This window comes from Hyaena hyaena, unplaced genomic scaffold, assembly GCF_003009895.1.
Source record: "Hyaena hyaena isolate Hyena2069 unplaced genomic scaffold, ASM300989v1 scaffold_409, whole genome shotgun sequence".
NCBI classification, from domain to species: Eukaryota; Metazoa; Chordata; class Mammalia; order Carnivora; family Hyaenidae; genus Hyaena; species Hyaena hyaena.
Genome location: NW_024081046.1, coordinates 879,681 through 907,125, shown reverse-complemented (window position 1 = coordinate 907,125; position 27,445 = coordinate 879,681). Strand labels below are relative to the sequence as shown.

The following is a 27,445-nucleotide window of genomic DNA, read 5'->3' as shown; positions in this document are numbered from 1 at the left end:
ACGGCTTGTGTGAATGAATGAGTGACCACCGTGTAGCCAGGACCCCATTCCTGACATTCGCCTCGAATGGACGTGGCACAGAAGCGTGCCGGTCACAGGCAGCACTTCCTGGAACCAGCACCCCCACCCCCCGCCGTGCCCAGGGGAGGGCAGCATTTACCACGTACCAGCCCCGGGCGAGGGCACCACACTGGGGAGGTGGGGGTGCACGTGCCCATCTGAGACAGCCGTGGGCCCCTGCCACAGGTGCGTGGGGGCCACCCCCTCCCCGGGGAGCTAGCCGCCAGCGGGAGGGCAGCCCTGAGCCCGCACCCACACCTGCCCATCCCGCTGGCACTGTCATGCACACCACGTGGCTTTAGCGTGTCTGTGGGCTCCTGGGGCCGCCTCGCCCTGCCTCCTTTCTAGCCCGGGTCCCCAGAGCTCCGTCCTTGCCGGGGAGTCCCCAGCAAAGGCCCAGCTCCCATGTCCCTCTGCAGCCTGCTGTCCCCTGGGCTCTTCCTCCACTGGTCGGCCCCTTGTGGTCAAGCCTGAGTCAGGACAGCAGGCGGCCGGGCACCAGGTCCTGAGCACAGGCGGAGCATGCCCCCAGGGCACACGCCCCCAGGGCACACGCCCCCAGGGCACACGCCCAGCATCTCGTGGTGACAGGGCGGCACTGGGTCTGCAGGGTTTCAGGTCAGTGAAGAAGAGAAGAGGCCGTGGCAGGAAGGCAACTTAGCTTCAGATGAAAACCCTCGTTGCCTCTGAGTGAAAAGGAAGAGATGGGGAGAGCTGGAGAGAAAGGAGTTCGTGCTTTGTTAAAAAATAGACTTTACTATTTAGAGCGGTTTTAGGCACAAAAACACCGCAACAGGAAGCACGCCACCCCGCCCGCCCTGCCTGTCCCGCCGCCGCCACGCCGCGTTCCTTCAGCAGGGACACCCGGCCCGGCACCACGGCTCACGGTGGTGCTGGGTGTGCCAGGGGCTCGGACCAAGGCACGGAGACACACGCCCAGCACTGCGGCATCGCACCGACCCTCCCGCTGTCGGGACGTGCTCGGTGCTGGGCCGACTCCCCCCCACCCCCGCCCCGCCCTCCCCAGCGCCTGCAACATGACTGCTTACACCCGTCTCCTGCCCTTCCGTAAACGTCAGCTTGCTACAGCCTTTCCCCGCGGGTTCCCTTCACTCAGAAATACACATTTAAGGCTCTTCTTTGTCTTTTTGTGGCTTCACCTTATTGCTGTGTAATATTTCACTGTTTGAAATATTCCATAGTCTGCTTATCCATTCACCTAGAAAGGACATATTCTGGTTTCTTCTAGTTTGGGGTAATTATGAATAAAGATGTTATAAATACGTCTGTGTCGGGTTTTGTATGGACATAAAATTTCGGCTCCTTTGGGTAACATGGCAAGCGTGATTGCTGGACTTACAGGAAGCCTGCGTTTAGTTTATAAGAAACCACCAGACGGTCCTCCAAAGTGGCTGCACCATGTCGCACCCCCAGTGGCCAGGAGTGAGGGTCTTGATGCTCCACCCTCTCCCCCCACCGGCACCCGGTGCGGTCAGTGCTCTGGACTCCAGCCGTGCCAACAGGTGCGGGTGCTGTCTCCTTACACACGATGTGGGCACATGCGCATATTTTTATGTGCCATCTGTATATCTTCTTGAGTGAGGTGTCTGTTAAAATTTTTGGCTCATCTTTCCATTGGACTGTTTTCTTACCGTTGAGCTTTAAGAGCTCCTGGTATATGCTGGATTACCAGGTGTGTCGTTTGCAAAGAGCTTCTCCCATCTAGGGCTTCTCTTTCCACTCCCTCCACAGTGTATTTCATAGACCAGAAACTTTTAAGTTTAACGAAGTCTAACTTACCAATTTTCTTCATGGGTTGTGGAGTTGTATTTGAATGTCATTACCAAGCCCGAAGTCACTTGTGGTTTCTGTGTTATCTTCTGGGTATTTTATACTCTCATGATTTATACTTAATTCTGTGACCCACTTTCAGTTAACTTTTGTGAAGGTGGACGATCTGGGTCTGGATTCACTGTTTTGCACATGGACGCCCAGCGGTTCTAGCACCATCTGTTGAAGAGACCATCTCTGCTCGCTGAGTTACCTTTGCTCCTTTGTCAAACATTAGTCACCTGTATTTATGTGGGTCTATTTCTCTGATCCACTGACTCATGTGTCTACTTTTCTGCCAACCCCACACCATCTTGATTACTGTCGCTTTACCGTGAGTCTTCAGATCAGGTAGTATCAGCCTTACAACCTTGTTCTTCTCCTCCAATATTGGGTTGGCTATTCTGGGTCTTTTGTCTCTTCCCTATAAACATTAAAATCAATTTGTTGAGGTCTCCAGTAACTTGCTGGAGTTTTGATTAAGATTGCACTGAATCAATGGATCAAACTGGTAGGATCCGATATATTGGCAATACTGAGTCTTCCTGTCCATGAACATGGGATATTGCTCTGCTTATTTAGATCCTCTTTGATTTCTTTCAGCACAGTTTTGTACTTTTTCTCATATTAATCTTTTTTAAAGTCTTTATTTATTGGGAGGGGGGAAGAGAGAGAGGAGGATGGAGGATCCCAAGCGGACTCTGAGCTCTCGGCCCAGAGCCTAATGTGAACTCGTGCACCTTGAGATCATGACCTGAGGTGGTTGGATGCTCAACTGCCTGAGCTGCCCAGTACCCCTTCCTTGTATTAATCTTGTACATATTTTGCTAGATTTATTCCTAAGCATTTCTTGTGTTGTATGCTAATGTAAATGGCATCTTATTTTTAATTTCAAATTCCACCCATTCACGGTTGATATAAAAAAGCCATTGACTTTTGTATATTAACCATGTATCCTGTAACCTTATTTGTACCAGTTTTTGTTGTTGATGATCCTTTCAGATTTTCTTCATAATTATGTCATCTGAGAACTAAGGCCGCTTTATTCCTTGACCCCGACCCCCATCAATAAGCCTTTTATTTCCTCTTCTTGTGTTAATGCACAGCCAAGATTTCTAGTGCAATGTGGAAGAGAAATGGTGAGTGGACGTCCTTGCCTTGTTCCTGACTCTAAGAGCAAATGCATCTCATCCCTATTATGTGTGATGTGGAGTAGGTTTCTCTAGCTGTTCTTTACCAAGTACTTCTTCCCTATGCCTAGTTTGCTGAGAGTTTTTATTATGAATAGGTGTCAGATTTAGTCAAATACTTTTCTGCATCCATTGACACGATCATGTGATTTTCTTCTTTAGTTTGTTGATATGATGTATTACATTAACTGAGTTTCAAATGTAGAATCAGTCTTGCGTACCCGGAATAAATCTCAATCTGTCATGGTATAGAATCTTTCTTACACACTGTTGAATTCAAGTTGTTAATACTATGCTGAAGAGTTTCGCATTTTATGTTCATCAGAGACACACTGGCCTAAGGTCTTCCTTTTTTATGACTTCCTTATTTGGTTTGGGGATGAGGTAAGGTTGGTCTCACAGAATGAGTTAGAAAAGTTTTCCCTCTGCTTCTACTTTCTGGAAGAGATTGTAATTTCTTCCTTTAATGTTTGGTAGAATTCACAGTGAAACCATCTGGGCCTGGTGCTTTCTGTTTTAGAAGGTTATTCATTATTGATTCAATTTCCTTGATAGATAAAGGCCTATTCAGATGATCTAGTCCTCCATTTAGGAGGTTTGGTAGATTGCATCTTTCAAGGAATTGGCCCATCTAAATTGTCAAATTTATAGGCCTATTCACAATATACCTTTATTATCCTTTTAGTGTCCATGCTGTCGGTAGTGATGAGCCCTGTCTCATTTCTAACATCAGTAAATTGTGTTTTCCTTTTTCTTGGTTAGCCTGACTAGAGGTCTATCAATTTTATTGACCTTTTCAAAAAATCAGCTTTGAGTTTTGTTAATTTTCTCTATTGAGTTCCTGTTTTCAATTTCATTGATTTATGCTCTAATTTTTATTATTTCTTTCCTTATGATTTGGATTTACTTTGCTCTTCTTCTAGATTCCTAAGGCAGAAGCTTCGATTATTGATTTTAGGTCTTACCTCTTTTCTACTGTACACATTGGATGCTACCCACACTCGGCTTTCACTGTATCCCACAAATTCTGATCAGCTGTATTTGATTTTCATTCAACTCAAAATGCTTTTAAAATTTTTCTTGAGATTTATTCTTCGACCCATGTGTTAGTTTTAAGTGTGTGTTCTTTAACATCCAAGTGTTAAAATAAAAAATAGTGACCAGCCTTTAAAATTCCCCAAGTAGACAGCCAATTCAGTCATATAAACATAGCTGAAATTAGCTTATTTTGCAAGACTAACTTAAACTGGTTCATTTCTTGCTCACGCCTCTGACAATCATAAGCACCTCAAACTGTTTCCAAAGGCTGATAGGAGGAAACCACTAAGTGATTCCCTGTGACTTAAGAGAACTCTAGGGGCACCTGGGTGACCAGTTGGTTGAACGTCCGACTTCAGCTCAGGTCATGAGCTCATGGTTTGTGAGTTTGAGCCCCATGTCAGGCTCTGTGCTGACAAACAGATCAGAGCCTGGAGCCTGCTTCAGATTCTCTATCTCCCTCTCTCTCTGCCCCTCCTCTCCTAATGCCTTGTCTCAAAAATAAATAAAAGTTAAAAAAATTTTTTTAAAAAAGAGACCTCTAATCTCATGACCAATCACGAGTAAGAAGCAGCAGCCACTGCCTATACACCGTGTAAGTTGTTGTTTAACAACACACCCAGGAGCCTCACTCCACAGCTCGGTCTGAGCGCTCAGCTTTGCAAAGGGTCTTGCTGACGTGTGCAACCAATTTTACCTCAGTGATTCACTGTTTTTACTTCTGTCACTTTTGAACTTTTGACACAAGAATTTTGGGATTTTCCAGCTACTTACTGTTACTGATTTCTAGTTAAATTCCACTGTGGCCCAAGAGTATACTGTGCATGATTTCTGTTCCTTTAAATTTGTTGTGGGGTGTTTTATGGCCCAGAACGTGGTATATCATGGTGAATGTTCCATGTGAACTTGAGAAGAATGTGTGTTCTGCTGTTGTTGGACAGAATGTTATATAAGCGTCAGTGAGCTCCAGGTGACTGACGGTGCTGTTGAGCTGGACCACGCCCTTACCGAGTCTCTGCCTTGCTGGGTCTCTGATGGGGGCGCTTGGAGGCGCCAGCTAACAGCGGATTCATCCATTTCTCCTTGATGTTCTATCAGTTTTTGCCTCTTGTGTTGCGATGGTCTGTTGTTAAGTGCGTACACATTAAGAATTGCTATGTTGGGGCGCCTGGGTGGCTCAGTCGGTTAAGCAGCCAACTTTGGCTCGGGTCATGATCTCGCGGTTCGTGAGTTCCAGCCCCGCGTTGGGCTCTGGGCTGACAGCTCGGAGCCTGAAGCCTGGTTCAGATTCTGTGTCTCCCTCTCTGCCCCTCCCCTGCTCATGCTCTGTCTCTCTGTCTCTCAAAAATAAATAAATATTAAAAAAAAAAAAGAATTGTTATGTCTTCTTAGAGAATTGACCCTTTTATCATTATGTAGTAAATGGCTTTGTTTCTAACCCCAACAAGTCTCCGTGCTCTGAAGCCTGTGGCGTCTGAAGTTAATATTGCTGTCTCAGTGTTCTTTTTAATTAGTGTTAGTGTCGTCTATCTCTGTCCATCTCTTTACTTTTTTTTTTTTTTATTTCTAGGAGAGAGAGAGAGAGAGAGAGACAGCGTGAGCAGGGGAGGGTCAGAGAGAGAGGGAGTCACAGACTGAAACAGGCTCCAGGCTCTGAGCTGGCAGTCAGCACAGAGCCCGACGCGGGGCTCGAACCCACGAACCGCGAGATCATGACCCAAGCGAAAGTCGGACGCTCAACCAACTAAGCCACCCAGGCGCCCCCATCTCTTTACTTTTAATACTTATGTGTCTACATAGTTTATGTGGGCTCCTAGCGGACAATGCATAGTTGGGTATTGTTTTGTTGACCACTCGGACAGCTTCTGTCTTATAATTGGTGTGTTTGCACCACTAACGTCGAAAGTGACTCTTGTTATAGCTGGAGTAAGAAACTCCATGTCAGTAACTTTTCCATTTGTTGCCTTCGTTTCCTGTGTCTTTTTTTGTCTTCGCCTCTTCCTGCCTTCTCTGGTTTAACTGAGCACTTTACACAGCCCCATTCTCTCTGTGCCAACTGTGTTTCATTTTCAAAGTTTTTCATTGCCATAGTTTGTGATACGCGTTTATGGCTGATCCAGGTCCGCCCTCACAGAGCTTTGTACCCTCCGAGAGCGCACGCTCCCTGTGACAGAGCGCCGGCTCTGTCCCCGCCACCTCAGTGCGCTGCTATTCATCCCTGTCCAGAAGCCGCAGTCACCCAGAACGTTGCTGCTGCTAACACTCTGCACAAAGGTTCTCTGTCAGACTAAGAACAACAAATCCCACACGTTACGTCCGTTTACTCGTCTCTCGCGCTCTTCCCCCCGCGTGTGGGTCTACTGGTCTGCTGGAGACAGAGTCCCTCAACTTGTGTTTGAGAAAGTCTATTTTTCTTTAAACTTTGAAGGATAATTTTGCTGAATACACAATTCTAGACGTTTTCCTCCCAACGATACATATTCTGCACCACTCTATTCCGCGGTTTCTGAGAAGCCCAACGCGCGTCTTGTCCGCGTTCCTCTCTAGGTCACCCCCACCCACCCCTGCCCCTCTGGAGGCCTTGCCTTCATCTCTGCAGCTTCAGAAGGACGTGCTCGGCCACCTAGGAGCCCTCTCTCTGCCTCTGCTGCGTGGTGTCCATTATCAGTGTTTAAAGTCCTCGGTCATTACTTCAAATACTTCTTCTGTTCCTTTCTCTCTTCCTTGCCCTGCTGCCCTGCCTCAGCGCGTGTCCCGGTGCCGGGTCCACGGTGCTCGGACATCTCGCTCTGCTTTCGTGCTGTGTTTTCTCCTCCTCTTCAGCGTGGAAGGGTTTCTACCCCACTCTCCTGGCCGGCTGGCTCTGTCTTCAGCCGCGTCCGGGCTGGCGGGCCTGGCAAAGGCCTGGTGCGTGCTGCGCTGTCCTTCGTTTTGAGCTGGTCCCGTGGATTCGTGGTTTCCGTCGTGACTCGTGCTGCCATCTGCGGCTCCACGCGGTCTGTCGTCCCACGGGCGCCTCTGGCGTGTGAGCCACAGCCACCCACAGCGCCCGCTGACAGCCCCGCGCCGAGGCCACCTCGCGGTCCGGCTCTGAGTGAGCCTGCTCTCTGCACACAGGGCCTCCTGGCTGTCAGCTCGGTTTCTAACTTTTGGCAGAGAGCAAAACATGAATGACCGGGGACGAGCTGAGCAGACGGGCCTTTTACACGAGGCTTTGAGTGTGTGTGGCGAGGAGCCGGGCTGTTCCCTGCAGGGCCCGGGGGCTGGGCCCTCGGCCCGTGTCCTGTTCTCCCTCCCCTGTGGTCTCTCCCGCCAGGTGAGTGCTGCAGGCCTCCGCCACACGGGGCCGTGGTGACGGGCGCTGCGGCTGGGCGCAGGGACACTGTCCTGCAGCCTCGTGGCCCCGCCTCGGCCTTTCGCCAGCAGAGCCCCGGCTGCAACCTTGGCACACACTTCGCAGCGGCCCCTCGGGTCCCAGGGCAAGGCCGGCGGGGCTGCTCTGGGGGGCGGGCCTCTTGGGAAGGACCAAGTGTCCACACACACTTCAGAGCAGCTCCTCTCCTCCCCCCTCCCCCGCCAGCAGCACAAGTGGGTTTTTCTTTGACCTTCACCGAGACACCATGGTGGCGCTCCTGCAGGCAACGCTCACAGAAGTGGGGGCCCTTGAGGCCGGGCCCCCGGGTGCTCTTCTCTCCCAAACCCCCATCCCGGAGCCTCTGGCTTTCCGTCCCCTCAGCCGGGGCGCCAGCTCGGGGCGTCGTGGTCCACCCGGCCGGCCCTCCAGTCTGGGGGCCGCATCACCCCTGCGGCCTCGCTCTGCGACAGGATCTCAGAGACACGCTCTCTCAGGTCCGCTCAGTGCCACCCACGCTTGCAGGTACCCGGCCAGAGAGGGACGTCCCTGTCACCCTTTCCATCCACGGCTTCAGGAGTCCTCAGATTTCTAACTGCTTGTTTGTTAAAACATAGGCTATATCTTAAAAATGTTATTTAAACTTTTCACAAATTCTACATTTTTGCTGTAACTTAACTCAAGGTGTCAGAGTGAGCCTCGAAGAGCCAGGACACAGTGCAGGGTGGGCGGCCCCCCGGCTCCCTGAGACGGCACCTGCTCGGCGGGGCAGCAGTGACACGGCCACACCGAGTGCCGCCGCGTCTCCAGGGTCTGCACACCCCCCGCCACAGACACGCTCAGGACACGGCTGCTGTCACCGTCTCAGCCCTTGTCACTGACAACGGGGGCCTCAGGGAAGGTCTGCTGGGTCACGTGTACATCATCTAATGGACAGTTTTGAGTAAACCATGGGCCAGCCAGGTAGTCATGACCCATCGGATGCAGTGATGAAATATGTGTGCAGATGGTCACTCAACAAAAAAAGGAAAAGGTAAAGAGATCAGCGACACGGTCAAGCTGGAAGTACAGGCTTGTTAGACGCGTAGCCCGCTCCGCTCCCAGCCCACCTGGAGCGCGCCACGTCTGAACACCTCCCCTGCGCTCTCGCCCGCGGCCCCGCCATGTGACAGCATGACGCAGTGGTGTCCGCGGTCTATTAAGGTCGGGGGCAGGGGCCTTGGCCTGGCTCTCAGCTTCCTCGGCAGGAAAAGGCGGGCACTTGGGTTACAACCGCGTGAAGAGCCCTCAGGCAACAGGGCCCGTGAAAAATCGTCCTGCCCCGGAATCCTGTCCTTAACGGTGACGAAATCACTACTCAAGTAATTCAGGGAAGACTCTGCTTCTCAATTTCCTAAGAGGTGATCTGTCTCCTAAGTGAGCAAAGATAATGAATCTGGACAAACTGACGTAATTAGTTGCTCCACAGTCATTACAAGTCCAGCGACACCGCAGATTAACGTGATGTGGCTCAAGCGCGCCGCGGAGCCAGAGGACTCACGGGGGGGGGGGGGGGGGGGGGGGGGGGGGGGGGGGGGGGGGGGGGGGCGAGACGGCGCCCAGCCCGGAGCGTGTGCAGGGCAGGCGCTGCGGCCACCGGCCTGGCCCACGGCTCCCGCGCGCTGACCCACGTGCTGAGACACAGAGAAAAAGGCCGCGTGTTCAGGAGCCGCTGAGGACGTGTGTGCGACACCCAGCGCCCGCTCCGGGCCCAGAACGGGCACCCCCACCCCGCCGCTCCCACCCGCTCTCGTCCTTCTTTTTAAAGACGCCGCGCTCTCCTGCCGTTTTCCACCTTCTCCCATTTGACCTGCACGCGGACCCGAGACCACCCCTGCCTCCCCTCGACTGCGCTGCAGGAAGGCCAGTGTCACCTACGGGCCCTGCCCCGCAGGAGGACAGCAGGGCTGGGGTCTGGGGCCAGAAAGCCAGCTGTCCCCGTGAGGCTCCGAGTCCGTGGCTGCGAGCCTCCCACGGGGCCACAGGGTGGGCTGAGCCCAGCAGGGGTCCCAGAAGCGTCTTACCTTTAAAGTCAAACTGGTAGATGTTTTTTAAGGATTCGTGAAGAAAATAAAAGCTTCCTAGTGCCTGCAGAGCAAAAAGAGAAGTCAAGTGAATGACCAGCACCGGGAACCATCTGAACGCTTTGTAAGTGATGAACGAAAAGGTCTTCTGGACTAGAAACAAAAGTGAACTCATCCGCACTTAATCACCGTCACAGGGAGGAGACCTGGCACATCTGGGGCACAGGGGTGCGCACACGGGCGCGGTCTCGCCTCTGCTGTGAGCGCCAGGGACCAGCGACAAGGACTCGGGCCCCGGCTCCATCCGCGCTGCACCTGCCTGCCCGGGGCCCCCCACCAGCTGCACCCCACACCCCTTCCCTGCCCACCCTGCTCCTTGCCGCACACGGGGCTGCACACCACTCCCCCCAGGGCCGCCCGGCCCCGCCCCGCCAGGGCTGACTGCTCTGGGCATTGCGGTCAGTCCCGCTCCCCACATTCGGGAAGAGGCGGAGCCACAGAGGCCAGGCTGCCAAGGGGGAGCTTACACAGCACGCCTGACACTAGTGTTACTTGCCGTTTCTCTAAAATTCACACTTGACTTGGTATTTTCTAAATGTGTCTGTGCACACACATACATGGGTGGCTGCATACAGCACATATGTGCGCAAAGGCACATGCACGCACATGGACACACACGTGTGCAGGTACACAAACATGCACACACACACGCACAGTGCACACATGCCCACATACATGGATGGGTACACACAGCAGACACACGCACATGTGGCCAAACCAGGCGAAAGCAGCTGTCGACCCACGACCCTCCATGTGGAACTCTGCAGTGAGGACCCCGTGGCAAGAATGTTCTCTGTGACCACAGAGGGTTGTCTCTGCAGAAGATGAGCAGCGATCCAGAGACCAACAATCTCACAGCCCAGATTAAAGCTCCCAAACTCCCTACAAATCCTTCATCCACTCCCTTCCCCCAGCCAGTCTGTCTGGAGCCTGGAGGGGTGGCTTCCGCACTGCAGGGCTGCGTGCTGGGGGGACGGAGGGAGATGGAGGGCACGGTGCAGGCAGCCCACGTCCCCCCTCAAGTGGGGGACAGCCTGCTGCAGGCCCTCCGTGGCCCCCGAACCCGGGCGGTGCTCCTGACGGCTCCCGCGTGCCAGGCACGGTCGTCCCCGCGCCCTCCGGGGGATCTGCTGGTAGGACCCGGCCCAGGACCGCGGCTAGTGCAGATGGGGGCGTGGGGGGGGACAGCGCTGGGGCACGCGTGCCCCGGCCCCGGCCCCCCCCATCAGATTTCAGCAGCCTTGGAGTCACAGGTCCTGGGGGTTTCCACATCTTGGGCACTGCCTTCTAAGCCTCCCGCCGATGCTGGCTGTCCTCACAGCCTGTCCCCGTGGAGGACGCTACAACCGCGGCCTCCGTCAAGCTGGGTCAAAGGGCACACATGCCCCCGGTTCTGTGCTGCTGCCGATCCCGTGAAGGACACTCTGCTCAGAGCCACAGCGCGGGCCCGCCGACAGAGGCTGCGGGCACCATGCCAGGTGCCCTGCGGGGGCCGGGCTCTGCCCCGTGCGCGGCCCTGCCCCAGGCCTACTCCTGGCGGTCTCCTTCGGCCCAGCAGTCCCAGGGCAGAGAGATGACACCTTCCTCGGTTCCAAGCACGGTGCTGCCTCACAAGCCTCCCCGACGTGACCCAAAGACAAACCTTGAACACTTCCGGAAGTGCAGGCGACCCTGGGGACCTGCTAAACCGCCCCAGTGCTCACTGCCTGAGGGGCCGTGGGGACGGACATGGCAGGCAGAGTGGGCGTGAGCAGAGCACCCCAGCTTCGGGCTCCTCCCCAGGGCACAGCGGGCTGCTCGGTGGCGGCTGCATGTGTTTGTGGAAACAGCCGTGGAGCCAGACACCAGACATGTGCTGACTTGCCAGAAGCACAGAGTTGAGCCCTCGTCCTGACTGAGAAGACCCTCTCGCGTCCGCGAGCGCATCCAGCCAGGGGCCGGCCGGGGACTTGAGCCAACGGGCTCAGCACACGTGGCAGCGGGATGGGCTGCCCGCCTGCCCGCACACACCTCAGGACGGACGGCCGCAGCCCCAGGGGCCCCTCCGCAGGCCCGCGTCCCCGCTTCCCGCGCCGTGGCCTGACATCGGCTCTCGGCAGGCTGTGCCCCGCTTGGCTCGGGGAAGAGAGCTCTCCGAAAAGTCGTAAGCAAACCAATGTCATGGCAATCGTGTAACTGGTCCCTTGTTGAGTGTGATGAAGCCAATACAGTGTTATGAAGTTTACAATAAATAAGTGAAAATAAATTGCCAACGCAGGTATAGAAACTGATTCATAGAGTCAGAAAGTCCATAATTAGCTCTAATGAATATTTAAAGTCAGAGTTCAGGCTGACTTTCCAGCGTCTGACCTGCTCTATCAATAGGGTTCAGGTCACACGTCCGTCACAGGACGGGACGGCACCTGTGGGCACCGTGCCTGTCGTGCCGGGGAGTATCAGCTCCTTCCCTGTTTTACTAAAAAAATTAAAATACTTTCTACATATTTATAAGCCTGACTGTCAAGGGTGCCTTTAATTCTCCACTAGTGACATGCAGTCCAGTCGATGCTGTGCTTCCGCCCGACCAGCGAGCGCGAGGCGGGAGCCCGGTCCTCACGTGGCGAGGGCGGCCTACAGGTGCGCCTGGACAGCCCAGGCCCCAGGGCTGCGCACGCAGCAGGCGTGGCTGCGCAGAAGACCCCACTCCCGTGCTCGGTGGAACGTGGCAGGGGGGTGTCTCCCGGTCGCCATCTACCTGCCACCTGGGCATCTGCGAAGATCGCGGCCCGCGGTGCCTGAAATCCACCCGCCCGAGGCTCAGCGGCTGACTAGGGGTGTGGGCGCACACGCCATAAAGCCAGGCCTCAGCCCAACGAGAGCCTGCTGACATGATGAATGGTCCACCTGGAGCTGCACTATGATGGCAGGGACCCCCCCCCAGGGACCCCCCCCCCCACCGCACAGCTGAGTCGGGGCCATGATCACAGCAGCCCACCCCCACACAGGCCGCTGCAGCCACCGCGCAGCCTCACGGAGGGGCGCGTCTGTCGCGGCTCCGGCCTTCCCGGTGGGGCTGCGTGGGGCCTGGGCAGAGGCTGACCGGGAAAGACACAGAGCTGCTCCCATAAAGGCCTCCATCACCTTGTATTTGCAAACAAATCAAATGGCCAGTAATTTATCATTCTGGCAATCAGGTTAGCAGCCAAAGTACACATCATTAACCTGCAGGCTTGCCGCTTCGGGCTCGCTTTTCCACGAAGCAGAGAACGTTCCTGCCGCTCAAGTCAGATGGATGGGGGGGTGGGGGAGGCAGAGGGGAACGCATCCTTCTGCCGACACGACGGAAGAGTGTCTGGGAGTGACCCCAGGGGTGACAGCGCCCCGCGTCCTGGTCACGGAGTCAGCTGCCAACTCCTGACAGCGCCCCACCGGTCGTCACCAGGACTCAAGCACCTCTCCCAGGGGACGGGCCTGAGGCGGAGGCCCGGGAAGCCAGCCGTGGGCCTGCACCGGGGCGGGAGGGCACGGGGCGGGGTCCTGGCCCAGCACAGCTCTGGAAATCCGACCACAAGGAAGGGTGACGGCACTTATCACAAGCTACATGGGCTTCGATGCGTCTCTGCTCTTCCAAAATGGCACATTATGTTGTTCCTGTAACTAAAGTGTTTTCAACTTTCTATTTTTTAATTTAAGAAAAAAAAGCGTTATTTATTTTGAGAGAGCGAGTGAGCAAGCACAAGTGGGTGGGGGGAGATGGAGAGAGAGAATCCCAAGCAGACTCTGGTTGTCAGTGCAGATCCCGATGCAGGGCTCGAACCCACAAACTGTGAGATGACCTGTGCTGGAATCATGAGTCGGACACTCAACTGACGGAGCCCACCAGGCGCCCTTCAACTTGTTATTTTTCAAAAATAAAATAAATGGATCTATGAACGGGAAAAAGAACTTCACGAGATACTGCTGATGACCTTCAGGTGTACACAAACATCAGCGAACCCTCATTGTTCTAAGACTCCAATGAGTCATGGCTGGAAAAGTCGGTTCATCTGGAGAGTGTGATGAAGCCTCTCGCGCTCTGTCCACTCCGTCCCGGCGTGGGCGGACGACGTCACCCCCACGTGACAGAGGTGGCCTCGCCCGTGACTGCGGGGCGAGCAGCGAGCAGGAGAAGCTCATCGTGAGGGGGCAGCCGTGCTCTGAGGATCAGCCACACACACGTCCCTCTCTGAACACAAGACTTCGACGCCAGAGGGAAGCTGCCCTGCTGGCTGGCACCATGCGGCCCTGGGAGAGGCTAGAGCGCTGAGGAGGGCACAGTCAGTGCAACACCGACACCTTGAGACGGCGACAAACCACCAACCACGAATGCTTCACGTGACGGCGGGTGAGTGAAACCCGACATACCCTCTGGGGGCCCCATCCAGGAAGGAGGGTAAACATCATGCCCCAAACCCAGACGGGCTTCGCAGTGTTGAGAAAGAGGCGGCTCTGAAGACGCCTCATGGCCACTGTAACCAAAACTGAATCAAAAGGAGCTGAAACAAAAAATGTGATGCTAAGATCTGTATCAGAAAAAGGAATAAAATGATAAACACAAACTGCAGAGCAGGGGCCACGTGGGGGGTCATGCGGAGACCGGACAGGTGTCTGCTGTGCCCTGTGCGCCCGGCGCACCGGCCTCTCCCAGGAAGCGGTCACCGTCTTGAACGGTTATGACCAAGGTCGGAAGCCCGGGGCCCTCAGCTTCATCAACGCCATCTTATCTACCTTCTTCTCAGGAACTGTTCTTTTCCATTTAAAGTTATATTCCATCGATGTTCCATATCGAGACCGTGACTTCAGCTTCCTTTTAATGCGGCATAACGATCCAGTATATAAAAATACCGCCATTTGTATCCATTCTTCTGTTAGAGATGAAGACTGTCGCCGATGCTTCCGCGGCTGCAGCTGAGGCTACGGTGAGTGCGCTCCCGTGGCATCCTGGGGCACACACGTGCCAGGCACATACACGTGTGTCCCAAACGTGCACGCACGCAGGGAAGACGAGCTTCGAGGTCACAGGGCCCTGCACCCTCAAGGCCGATGTCATCGTGCAGCCCTGCTGACCTGCGGGCAGCGCCTGCGGCCCCACAGCCAGGCCAGCAGCGACTCTGACCTCCGCCGGCCGGTCGCCTGGTCGCATGGCGTGGAGCCGCACGCCCTTGTTTCCACCTGCATTTTCACTGCACGATCCCCCTGAGCACCTGCTTTGAAGACTCGGCGACTCAGCTTCTCCTGTGAGTGTCTCGTTCGTGTCCTGTGTCTGCTTTTCTATCTGCCTTTTTCTCATCTTAAACGATTTTTAATTCTCAATATAATTTGGAATTATTTTTTCATCTATTACTTGCATGACAGAGAATTTCTCCCTCTCTGAAGCTTTTTTTTGGGCGTCTTCAGTTAGATAAAAGTTTTTATTTTTAAAGTTGTCAAATTTATCAATATATTGCTTTATGTCTTATTTCGAAATAGTTCCCTAATCTGATTCCATGCTGATACTCTCTATATTCTTATGTAAAAGCCCAAGACTGTTTTACTCATTTAGGTTTTTGTGGTAACAAGAGAATTGTTTGTAGGTTTGGCTCAAGGTAAAATCCAGCGCCGTTACCTTTTCTGTGGGAACGGATCACCCGATGACCCCTAATTTACCCTCTGCTCTCGCACCTCGGCTGCCTAACTTCGCGAGCTCCCCGTGCTGCCAACCGGTCTGTCGCTAGTCACACTCTTCCTACTTTGCTTTATCACAAGCCTTGATATTCACTAAAACAAGTGCCTCGTTTTATTGTTCCTTAAAACTGCTTTGGTCATTTGGGGCCCCTCTATTTCCATGTGGACCTTCAGAGCAGCTGCTGGACGCCACCCAAGCCGTCCCGCTGGGGGTCAGGACCGCAGACACACAGGCCGGGGGTAGCGGGCATCCTGAGGGTACTCAGCCCTCCTGCCCGTAAACACGACACATCTTTAGGCAGACACCTGAGGTCCTCTGAATTATCCTCTAACAAAGCTTTATAATTTTCTCCATCAAGGTCTTGAAGGCCTCTTACTAGATTTACTCTTAGTTACCCTTTAGTTTCTGCAGCTGTTAGAAGACAGAAGTTCTTAAGCCGCTGCTGGGTTAGAACTACTTGTTGCCAGTGAGCAGGGCCGCTGCTGGCTGCCCTGTGCTCAGCAACAGGCCCCGTCCAGCCCGAGCTCTGACAACTGCGTGCTCCCCGATGATCACGCACGCCTGTCCACACGCCTGTCCGCACGCCTCCCCGCACACCTGTCCACACGCCTCCCCGCACACCTGTCCACACGCCTCCCCCCGCACACCTGTCCGCACGCCTCCCCGCACACCTGTCCGCACGCCTCCCCGCACACCTGTCCGCACGCCTCCCCGCACACCTGTTTGCATGCCTCTCCCGCACGCCCGTCCGCATGCCTCCCCGCACACCTGTCCACACGCCTCTCCCGCACGCCTGTCTGCACGCCTCTCCCGCACGCCTCTCCCGCACACCTGTCCACACGCCTCCTCGCACACCTGTCCACACGCCTCCCCGCACACCTGTCTGCACGCCTCTCCCGCATGCCTGTCTGCACGCCTCTCCCGCACGCCTGTCCGCACGCCTGTCCCACACACACCACCCTCTACCTCTAGAGGCTACAGAACCACTCTGTACCTCAAGTCTCCACTTCTCTCCATTCCCACAGTCCCGCGCTGGCCGGGACCCCACTTCCTGCATCCCTACCACCCCTCAGCCTCTTCATCCGATGTCGGGTGACCTTTTAAGAAGAGACTCTGACGCTGTCACTCCTCAGCTCTTCGGTGACAGCCAGGGCACAGGTCCTCCCGGCTGCCCTTCTGCGGTCCCGGGCCCTGCTCACAGAGCTCTGGCCACACTGACACTCGGGCGGGGGAAGGCTGACTTCTGCCGTCATCGGGGCATTCAGCTACTTTGTCTTCCCCGTTTCAGCTTCTTCTCACATCCCCCTGCCACTGTGGGTCTCCATGGATAGGCTGCCTCTTCTGAGCAGCCCTCTCAGACGGCTCGTGCAGAGCCTCGGCCGCCCCAGCAGAGCCCCCAGCCCCCCGCAGGGCCGCCCGCTCTGGCTGCACGCGGGTTTTCTTCTCGCATGTGCCTTCCTTGCCAGCAGCTGGGAGGCTCTCGGCCAGTGTTCTCACCACCTCTGAGTCCCCAGCTCCATACCTGGCACCAGGCAGGCACTCAAGGACGCCTGGCAAAGGGAGAGGGGTGGAGGCGAGCCTGCAGCGGCGCGGGAGCGCACACTCAGGCCTCAAAGGACGACCTGACACACACCTCCCAGGGCCTCCAAGAAGCTGCGACAGTCGCAAAAAGTAACACACTTTTTATGCAAAAGGGAACAAGTCCTTCGCGAGAGTGAGCCCAGAATCCTGGTTTTAAAACAATTTAATACACTGAGTAATAAATCAAGGCAAACTTACTATAACTTCATTAGATTATAAGCAATAATAAATGAAACACAGCTTTTGTTTAAATCCGCGTAGGGCTTCATGGGTCTCTCCTGCGTAATAAACTCGCGGACGGCCAACCTCACAGGGTGAGCGGCATCACTGCGCGTTATACCCGGCGTCACTCAGGAGGGGCGCATGTGGGAAAGGCTGCATTTAGCACGTCACTGTCACGGGTGCGTCCCTCTCTCCCAAAGCGGCTTTGTAACCGTCTAAAATGAGGGCTGACTTACGTACAAAGTACTGACTTTCCAATTTCAGCCTCTGGGGCTAAACGTGAAGTGACGGCACAATGGTGTCCCCCCGTCTGACCGGCCACAGGCCGCCTCCAGGCCGGCTGCCTGCTGCAGACACAGATAATTTCATTTCGTCTCCCGTCCAACAGCCGGCATTAGAAGTTAATTAAATTGCTTGTCCATTGTGTTCATCTACTTACACAGCTAATGATATTCTGCTCCTGAATTAAAGAGCATTTTATAAAGCTCTCGCCGTGGGAGCCGGCGTGCCGTAGCTGAGGTGCGGAGCCTGGGCACAGCCCCTGGTGGCGGCGTCCCCACAAGGCAGCCCGGCGAGGGGCCTGATGGGGAGGGAAAACACTCCCCACAACAGCCACTTAATATCTCGTGTGGTTACGACACTCCCCCCCCCCAGATTAACACACCTGTTCCCATTTCACATCACCCGGCGAGGAGCGCCGACGGCTTCTGACACGGCCGCCGGCACGGGCTGCCTGGAGGGGGCGCCGGGAGGGTGCAGGCACGCTGGTGGACACGCCAGGCCCTCGCGTGCAAGCGACAGTGGGCAGCACACCTGGCCGGGCAGCAAGGTTGCCAGCTGGCACGGGAAATGGCCCTCGAGAGGGGACTCGCACATCCACTCACACACCCAGTCAGTGCGCAGACGGCTGCCAGCGCCTCCTCTGGGCCGCGCGGCCGTGGGCGTCCGACAGAGACAGACGGGGGAGTAAATGGCCTGAGGTGCGGGGGACGGTGACAGCTGCTTCACCAGAGGGTCAGCCGCGGACCACAGGGGCTGCGTCCACAGGGCGCCTGGGGCGGGGGGGCCTCCAGGTCAACGCCTGGGCTTCCGCTGGGCGCTGGGCCGGGGCCCCGGAGAAGGTGTCCAGCCTGACGCGGCTGAGACTCCACAGGCAGGCACGAGAAGGCGGCTGCCCATTTGGGTCTGGGGTCCCGGGCGGAGGCGTGGGAGCAGATGTAAGTGGGGGCGGACGACGTGGACGGTGGAGGACGCGGACGCCGAGCTTGCCTAGGAGGGACCGGAGCCAGAGCAGAGGACGGAGGGCGGGGGGGGGGTGGTATCTCAGAGGTGAGTGGCGAGGAGGGGGCAGCCGCGGGGCCAGGCACCCGGGTGCGGGGGGACTGACGCCCGGTCTCCGCGCAGCGGCCAGGGTGCTGTGCGCAGCTGCCTCGGAACGGCCCACGCCGGAGGCTCCTCTCCCGCGGGCGGCTGCGGGGACGGGACCCACCACTAAGCGTGGGGAGCGCGGCGCTCCAGGAAGCAAAGGGGCCGGGGAGCGGCCGCCCGCCTGCGTCCTCCCGCCGCCCGGACGCGGGGGCCCCGGTGGCGGGTGCGCCCGCAGGACGCCCACGGAGTGCTTGGCGGCGCGGCCGGGCCCCACGGGCTCCTTCCCACGCAGTCGCCTGCGGTCCAGCAGGTTCAGACCTTCTCTTCCCAAAGGGAAACCTACTGCCTTACACTCGATTTAATACATTTCACAACCAACGCCTCCCGACAGGCGGGGAGCCAATCAAACCCCCCGGGTGGGTATTTCTCTGGGAGGAAGCGGGGGGCTGGCCGAGAAGGCCACCTACATGACGAGCTCTCACCGGGCGCCGTGCCGCGGCAGTGACCCTGGAGCCCCTCTGCAAGCACCCCAGGGAGTGCTTTAATGCGCCTCACCTCGGCATTTTCCCCTCCGAACGAGATTCATCTGCAATGTGGGTGCACTTCTCGATAACATGCATTTTGCAGACTGAGAGTTTCAATAACAAGCAAAGAAAAATATCAGTCTAAAAGTAGCCAGTTTTAATTACGAGATTTACTAAGTCATTTTTTCATGTCTAAATGATTACAAAAATAAATCAATAAACTTTTATGCCAATTAAATTATGTGGGGCATTTGCATCATAATCAAAACAGCTCTGACTTTTATCTCTTCTCTTACAAAAATCATTAGCTTTTCAATTACAACTGCACCCTCACAAACGTGGAGAAATCTGTTATGTGCGTTATGGACGGAGGATAATTAAAGCCCGATGCACTTGGAAAGACGGAGACCAAACACAAGCTGTTTACGGAACTCCTTCTGCCATCGGGGAGGCTGGGGGCAGACAAAACACGACTGAAAAGACTTAATTGATTTTTGAATTTCAATTACGCCGGGAACGCCATCTACTCCAGGTCCAGTAACGTCAGTCAGTCCCTGTGGGCGGAAATGCTAAGCAGCCGCCCCTCCCACAGCCCCGGTCTGGTCACTGTCACTGGTCCCCGGGGCACAGAGCCCAGGGGTGTCGGCCCGCTCACTTCCTGCCGCCAGCGGCCTCCGCGTCCGCGTCTCCGCGCCAACATCCTCGCGCGGGTCTGCTGGTGGCCGTCTCGCGGCCGCACCGGAGCACATCTGTCCCGGTCACTCTCTCTCCTGGCGGGAACCTCTGCTCACGGAGAAGCGCGGGGCGGCCGCTGCCCTGGCGTTACGCGCTGCCCGTGAAGGCGGCCCACTCCCTCCCCGGCGCGGCCTCTGAACCGTCGTGTGCGCCTGTGCTTCTGCCCGGCCTCGCTGCGGTCTGGCTGCGTCCCTGGGATTCCCGACTTTGTGTGGTGAGGTCTTTCACGCACTGGAAAACTGTCATTATTTTTTTTTATCCCTTCAAAAATGACTTTTTGGGGGAAAAATGACTTCCGGTTCACCTCCCAGCTCTGTCCTCAGGCTCCAACCTCAGTCTGTCAGGCCTCGCACCTTCCGTGTCCAGCCACACCCGCCCCCCTTCGGCGTCCCCGCAGTTTCAGTGATGTGACGGGACACACGCGTCAGTGCAGCCTCAGTCGCGCCTTCTGGAAGATGGGACTGACCATCCAGTTCTTTCCACGGGAGGTCACGGCACAGTGTGCACACACACCGGAGTCTGGGAGCGAGGCCACCGGCAGGCAGGCCCCTGGGTCCCTGGGTCGGGTCAGCCAACTGACCCGGGCGCCGGGGCGTGGGTCCTTCAGCCGGCACTCCCACGACGGCCCCCCAGATCTGCATGCACCACCCAGCCGGACCCCGCCTTCTCCCGCCGGGGCCCCTTCCTGGACGAGCGAGTCCTGCGGCCGCGGTGCTGGACTCCCAGCCGGCGGCGGCCTCTCCCGGGTTCAGGGCCTCCGTCAGTCACGGGGCGGCGGCGTACGTGACCGGGAAGGCATCGCAGCGCCCGCTTCCCAGGGTTGCCGGGAGCCCTGGCAGGTGGCTCGTGCGATGCACACGGACGGTGCTGTAACCGTCCCACACCAACTCCCGGGTGACATCGCTCACTATTCCCTCCCGCCCCCCGTGCCCTCAGCGCTGCGGAACGGGACGGCCTCCCGTGTAGCCTGGCCGGCCCCAGAACGCAGGGCGCGGCAGGGAGGGGCCCGGCGCCAAGGGCGGGGGGCTTCCTGCTTCCCCAGCACAGAGGCAGGAGCCTCACTGTTCACACACGTCTACCCCCCCGGGCGGGTCTGATGGCCCCCCTCAGCCAGGGAGAGGCCACTGAGCCCCAGTCCCTGTGTCCCCACAGCCCCCCAGGAAGAGGGGGTGAAGGAGGCGGCTCCAGCACACCCCACGTTTCACACCGCGGGGCGGCCAGCTGGCCACTTACACTGCCCACAGTCTGAAAGACCCTTCTGAGGCCAAGTCACGGCAGCCCTTACGGGAAAAGCTAACCCCCACTAATGGCCTGGATATAAATTAGGTCTCCTGACAAAGCCCAGAGGAGTGACCCCCCCCATCGGGCCCTGCGTGCACCGTCTCCATCTGGTGCTGCTGCCCCAACCACACAAATACCTATCGTTTTCCTTAAAAAAGAAAAGAAGCCGGTGTTTGCACAGGACCACGAATCTGAGGGAGGTGTGGCCTCCGGAGGTTTCCTCCATAAAAAGGAGGCTGCATCGGCACGTGTGTCAGCTGTCAGGAGACTGTGCACAAAGGGAAAACCTGAGGGTCGGGGCAGGGGGCATCTGACGGAACCCTCTAGAAAGCCAGTCTGACGCTAAGTCATTTACAACTGTCAGTATGAGGCACCTGTGAGGCACCCCCACCGCACCCCCCTCCTTGGTGAGCAGGGACCCACGGCGGCCACCTGCCCAGGGTCATGGGATGTAGCTGCGGGCACGACAACCAGCCAGGGGGGCCCCGCCGGCCCACAACACGGCGGGAGAGAGTGACGCGCGGGGCGGTGCCGTCGGGGGACGTGGAGGCCCCTCGGCCCAGGGCTGGCGGACGACCATCGGGGAGGAAGAGGGAGGCTGGGGGTTTGCGGATGGAGGTCCAGACACGCGGCAGGGCCGGGCATCTCTGGGGTGGCAGCGGGGGCCGCAAGCGCCAGGGCTGTGAGGACAGGAAGGGGCGTGACACGCGGGGCCACGGAGGGCAGCCACGTGCGACTGACATGTGGTCCGCAAATGCAGCGGACCGCGCCCAGTGAGGAGCCGGGTCCACACCGATGCTCCCGCGACCCACACGCCCGCGTAGAGCGGGGAGGTGCCGGCACGGAGCTGCCCTGGAAGCCACAGCCAAGGCGATGAAACCTACCTTCCCTGTCGTGAGGGTCTTCCCAGCGCCCTGGAGCCGCCACTCACAACCCCGGCAAGCCCGGGCTTCGGCCACACGGGCGCGGCCTCACACCTCACACTCCCCCGTCACCATCACAGCAGGGACACTGTGCCCGCAGCGTGCCAGCATCTGCGAGCAGCCGGCCGTCACCCTCCACCTGCTTCCACGGCAAGGCTGAGCCAGACCGAGCACGGCCATCCGACCCAGGAAGTATCTTCCTCGGGCCCTGCTATTTCTGGTTTATAAAACAGAGGCCACTGCAGCCCCTCTCACTCTCTGTCTACAAGTGCAAGGTTAGGAAAACTGCAGGGACGCCTTCCCTCATGTCCACCTGCACGGGCAGCAGGGTGCCCACTCCCGTGCTTACCCGCCGCCCCCCGCCCAGGACCGCGCACCGGCCCCGGGCCGCCCTGCATCTCGCGGACCCTGGCTGTCACACGGGGAAATCGTGGTCAGGTTCACAGAACAATCCTGACAAAGGGCAGGTGCCCCGGGAAAGTGAGTCGTGGTGCGGCTGTACCAGAGCACAGCTGTGCTTCAAGGAGGACAGAAATCAGCTGAGCTGAAATCGCGAGCGACGGGGACCTCTGAGCTATTCAAGGAGTAAGGAAAATGGACAAGCTTTGAAGTCACATCGACGAGAAATGACGGGCCTCTCTAAGGCTCCCTGTGCAAATCCACATTTCACTTGGGGAGAAGTATCAGTCTTTTTTCATTTCTCTGATTATGTTTTAATTAAATCTCCAGCCACCATTTAAAATAAAGCCATTATGGACAGTGATCAAGAATTTCATCGTTCCCTACTGAGCTATGAAATCAATCACCTGAGTTTTTATTAGGTAAGTTCTACAGAGTAAAACGGTTTGAGGTTAAAAGATCCGATGTGCTCTGATGTGAGCAGGTGCGTGTCAGGCATGCTCCTGAAGAAGGCGGCCTGGGCACACGTGGGCGGGTACCGCTTCGCACCGTGGTCGCAGGAGACCTGAAGGCCACCTCAAGAGGGGTGAAAATGTGAGGTTCTCCTGTCATTCTGTCTGAAGAAGGGCCTGGCGACACATAAACCTGAGACCTGCAAGCGGGAAGGGGTGTGGCCGTGGGCGCCCCGGAGCCTCCCGCTGCCCACACACGGCTGGCCCTGCCGACACCAGTACGTTAGAAAAACTGAGTAATTTCGTTTGATGTTGCCTAGAAATAAGGAAAAATAACAAATACTTACAAAAGTTACACCTGAAAAATCTGCACTCAAACTTATGTTCAATGTACTTAGCAAAAAGGTCAAAGCTCGGAATTTGCTGGATAAATAAATGTTGGTGAGGCGGATGAATCACTGGAGAATTGGTGCATGGCAGCGAATGAATAACCTGCAAATGCTTCCCAAACCCCATTATTTCCCCTTTTCCAAGAGCCCAAGATTCATGTCCCCGCATGCCGCCAGTTCATTACCGAGAAATGCCATCCCTCTTCCGGCTCTCGCCGGCGGCACGCGGCCCCTCGAGGACCCTTTAATGTTTAATTCCCCATCATCCGCTCCGCTGAACAGCTTAATCTCTGCTTGTATGATCAATACTGTATCAGTGTAAATTAAAATGACAATTTTAAAGTAATTAAGCCTGTTAATGCTCGATTCAAATGTCATTATTTGCACAAGGGATTGAGGAGAAATTACATCGTGTCCAGGGTGGCAGGAAGATCGCTGAGCCTCCTCAGTCCTGTTGCGTGGTGCCACGAGAGGCTTTAGCAAAGCGGATTAACTTCTGCCTCGCCCGCCAGGGTGCCTATCCAATTTCTAAAGAGGATAACGCAATTTGATAAATTTAATTCCAGCTACAAACTCAATTATTGCGATAACAGATGAAAACTGGGAGGAGACTGTAAACAAGGCCCACATTTCTAAAAATACACTTAGCTCGGGAATGAGATACAACAGTTATGGTCTGATTTGATTTGTTCTCTCTCTTTCGAAAACCCTTTAAATAATTACGGCGGTTGGAAGAACGGCCGACATTTATTAAATTGCGCGGCTCTAACCCGGGAGCGGCTGCGGCTCCGCAGCAGCGTCTGCCGCCCGGAGCCCGAGAGGACAGCGGCCGCATCATTGCATTAGCGGGGCCTAGTGAGGGGCCACGGGGAGCTGCGCCGCCTGCAGCATGACGTGGGACATGGGAACGTGGCCTCTGGCGAGGGGGGGGCGGCGGGCGTGCGGGGACAGAGAGCCAGGGCGGCCACCCCCATGCTGCTCCCACGGGGCCCTGCCTGAGCTCCTGGCCGCGCAGGGCCCGCAGCACGGCTCTCGCCGGCTGCTCCGAGGGGCGGCGGCAGGTGCGGGGCCTCATCCGTCAGATCGGCAATAAAAATTGACAACCCAACATTAATTTCAAGATGAAGAGCAAAGTGTAACAATTTCCGTTTGAAAGATGTTGAAGCGCCGCATGGCCGATCCTTCAGGGGCTGGAGGCCCGCTCCCTCCAGAAGGTGACCCGAGCAGCCACAGAGACGCCCACGGGGCCGGGGCCTCCAGCGACCGCCCTTCAGTGACCTGTTCCCGGGGACCTGAAGGGTTCTGGGTGCGGCTCGTGTGTCTGGACGCCACGTGGCCCGTGGAGGAGTGTGGTCTGGGGGCGGCCGGGCTGCACCGGGCCCCGTGTGCACTGACGAAGCCATACCCGCCACCCGTCTCCCGTGTGAGCTGCGTGCACGTGTGAGCAGAGTGCAGGGGACACGCAGCACCGCCGAGCTCTTCTCTCCCAAGCAGGAGGCCCCAGATCTCAATGCTACGTTTCTCTGTGACGACTAAGACCCGGTCTCCTGAAAGGCAGCAGAGACGGCAGGAGGGGAAGCGGGGATGAGCTGACTGCCAGGGTGCTCTCGTGCACCTGCTGTGCGGCAGTTCGCCCGAAATCGAGACGTGCCCACCCAGGAGGGTGCGTCCCAGCTGACAGGACTCGGGTGCTGCCTGGCCGGCCTCTTCTGAAAGCACTGGAAGATCCACTAGGAACACCACGCAGTGTCTAAACCTGGCTTTTCACTGCCTCTTGCCGAGGGGCCTGGAGCCCTGAGGGCCCGGCCGCCACCGCCTGGGGCGCTGCAGGCGCAGCAGACTCAGCACCTGGGCTGCAAGGGGCCCCCGCCCCACGGCAGAGGGAGGTGGGGCCCACGCGGGCGCCCGCGCCGGCCCCTCCTTCAAGCCGCCACGTGTGTCTAACAGCAGACGGGAAGCAGTGTGGACTGGACAGAAGCAAGTCTAACAGACATAAGTCCACACGGCAGGCCTGCCGAGCACACGCCCGCCGGCGTAACCCCACGCCACCGCGTGTCTGCACACGTGCGCGGGGGGATTCACCGACAGGACAGCCAGGGACTGGCCCCCAAGGCCACCATGGGCCACGACCTCCCGCGACCCAGGCCAGTGGCCCTCGGCGGGCTGAATGCCGCTGTGCCCAGGCAGCCAGGCACGGGGAGGCTGGCGACCTCTCTCAGGAAAACACGCTCCTCGCTCCCCGCAGGACGGGGCTGAGTGGGGCCCGGCCACCCCGCTCTGCCGGGCGCTCGGCAACCTGACGGGTCACGGAAGTGCAGGAGCCGTCGGCCCAGGAGGCTGGTCAGGACGTCCCTCTGCCTGCGCAGAACAAATCCAAGACACCCCTGGAGGCCTCCGAGCGCAGGCGCTCAGCGCACGGGGCAGTCAAGCCCCTTTCTCCTCCCTGGGTCCTGCCACTCCACTGGGCTGTGACCCCGGGGTGCGACCCTCGTGACCCCCTGGCAGCTCGGTCCATCCATGAACTGGCCTCGGCTCTCGGCAGCGCAGTCTGGGCTTCTGGAAACCTCTGCGCCGATGTTCCTCGTGTCCCCTTTGGGGTGCTGAGCACTGACCTCCAGGGAGGCCGGGGCACGAGAGGAGAGGACACGGAGGTGCCCGCAGAGGGGCCCCAGGAGTGAGATGTCGCTCGAGGCCAAATGAGCAGAACAAGGCAGACTGTGAATCAACCGTGACTATTTTTTTATGTTCGCTGCTTCACTGATTTTCTGTCAAAAAATGCTAACAAGCAGGAAAGTCCTTAAGAGCTTTACAATTTTTCAGTTTGTTCACCAATACATTTCGAGCGGTGTATTTGTTTCCTGGGCTGCGTGTGACACGGCCCTCGATCACGCCTGTCTGCGCCTGATGGATCGGCCGGCCGCGAGGCGCCCGTTCTGGATTCCCACTGGGGAGAGCCTGACTCACACGGAGGAGGGGCCGCTCGGACGGGCAGGGGGCCCCTGGGAGCCCCCGGGGGGCGGGAGGGAAGCACGACGCGTGGCCGCGGCACTCGGAACTGACCCTGTCAGGGTTCCGGGAAGAGGACCAGGGACCGGCCAGCTGCTCGGAGGCCCTTCACTGGGGAATCGCGTGCAGGGCCGCCGTGACCCCCTGGACGGCAAGGTCAGGCGAGGCCACGGCAGCTATGGGGCCGCTGTCCCTTCCCACACCCTGCCCCCCGGCAGCTCCGTGCGCCTGCTCCTCGCAGAGATGAAGCCACTGCAGGCGGCAGCGTGTGGACAGGCTCAGGGGCAGGTGCTGGCGCTCGCACAGGCCACATGTGACCTCCCTCTATTCAGAGTGGGCGTGCCGGTACCCCGAGCACCGGCCCCGCCCCGAGTCCAGACCCCCGATGTGGGGCTGCGCTCACCAACACCTGCTTTGCGCGTCCCCGGGTTTGCCGGCCACGCCCCGTTTCACGTTCCCGAGGGAGCGTTCAAAACCAGTACAGCTTTACTGGATCTCAGGGAAGCTCTGCTGATCTTACGCCAACAGCCCCTGTCCCGCCTGTGTGTCCCGCCGGTGGTGTGTCCCGCCGGTGGTGTGTCCACCTGTGGTGTGTCCCGCCTGTGTGTGTCCCGCCGGTGGTGTGTCCGCCTGTGTGTCCCGCTGGTGGTGTGTCCGCCTGTGGTGTGTCCCGCCTGTGTGTGTCCCGCCGGTGGTGTGTCCCGCCGGTGGTGTGTCCGCCTGTGGTGTGTCCTGCCTGTGTGTCCCGTCTGTGTGTCCCGCCGGTGGTGTGTCCCGCCTGTGTGTCCCGCCGGTGGTGTGTCCGCCTGTGTGTCCCGCCGGTGGTGTGTCCGCCTGTGGTGTGTCCCGCCTGTGTGTGTCCCGCCGGTGGTGTGTCCCGCCTGTGTGTGTCCCGCCAGTGGTGTGTCCGCCTGTGGTGTGTCCCGCCTGTGTGTGTCCCACCAGTGGTGTGTCCGCCTGTGGTGTGTCTGCCTGTGTGTCCCGCCGGTGGTGTGTCCGCCTGTGTGTCCCGTCTGTGTGTGTCCCGCCGGTGGTGTGTCTGCCTATGTGTCTCGCCGGTGGTGTGTCCACCTGTGTGTCCCGCCGGTGGTGTGTCCGCCTGTGGTGTGTCCCGCCTGTGTGTGTCCCGCCGGTGGTGTGTCCGCCTGTGTGTCCCGCCGGTGGTGTGTCCGCCTGTGGCGTGTCCCGCCGGTGGTGTGTCCGCCTGTGGTGTGTCCCGCCGGTGATGTGTCCCGCCTGTGGTCCGCCTGTGGCGTGTCCCGCCGGTGGTGTGTCCGCCTCGCCGGTGG

General features: G+C 57.6%; 1 protein-coding gene across 3 annotated transcripts in view; it reads right to left on the bottom strand.

The window, feature by feature from the left end:
* Positions 1 to 27,445, bottom strand: part of INPP5A (inositol polyphosphate-5-phosphatase A) — a 167,017-nt gene that overhangs the window by 58,892 nt on the left and 80,680 nt on the right. For all 3 annotated transcript variants that reach the window (XM_039252392.1, XM_039252394.1, XM_039252393.1), the window contains exon 5: positions 9,534 to 9,597. In XM_039252392.1, the coding sequence (XP_039108323.1) occupies positions 9,534 to 9,597 (64 nt within the window). The remainder of the gene's footprint in view (positions 1 to 9,533; positions 9,598 to 27,445) is intronic.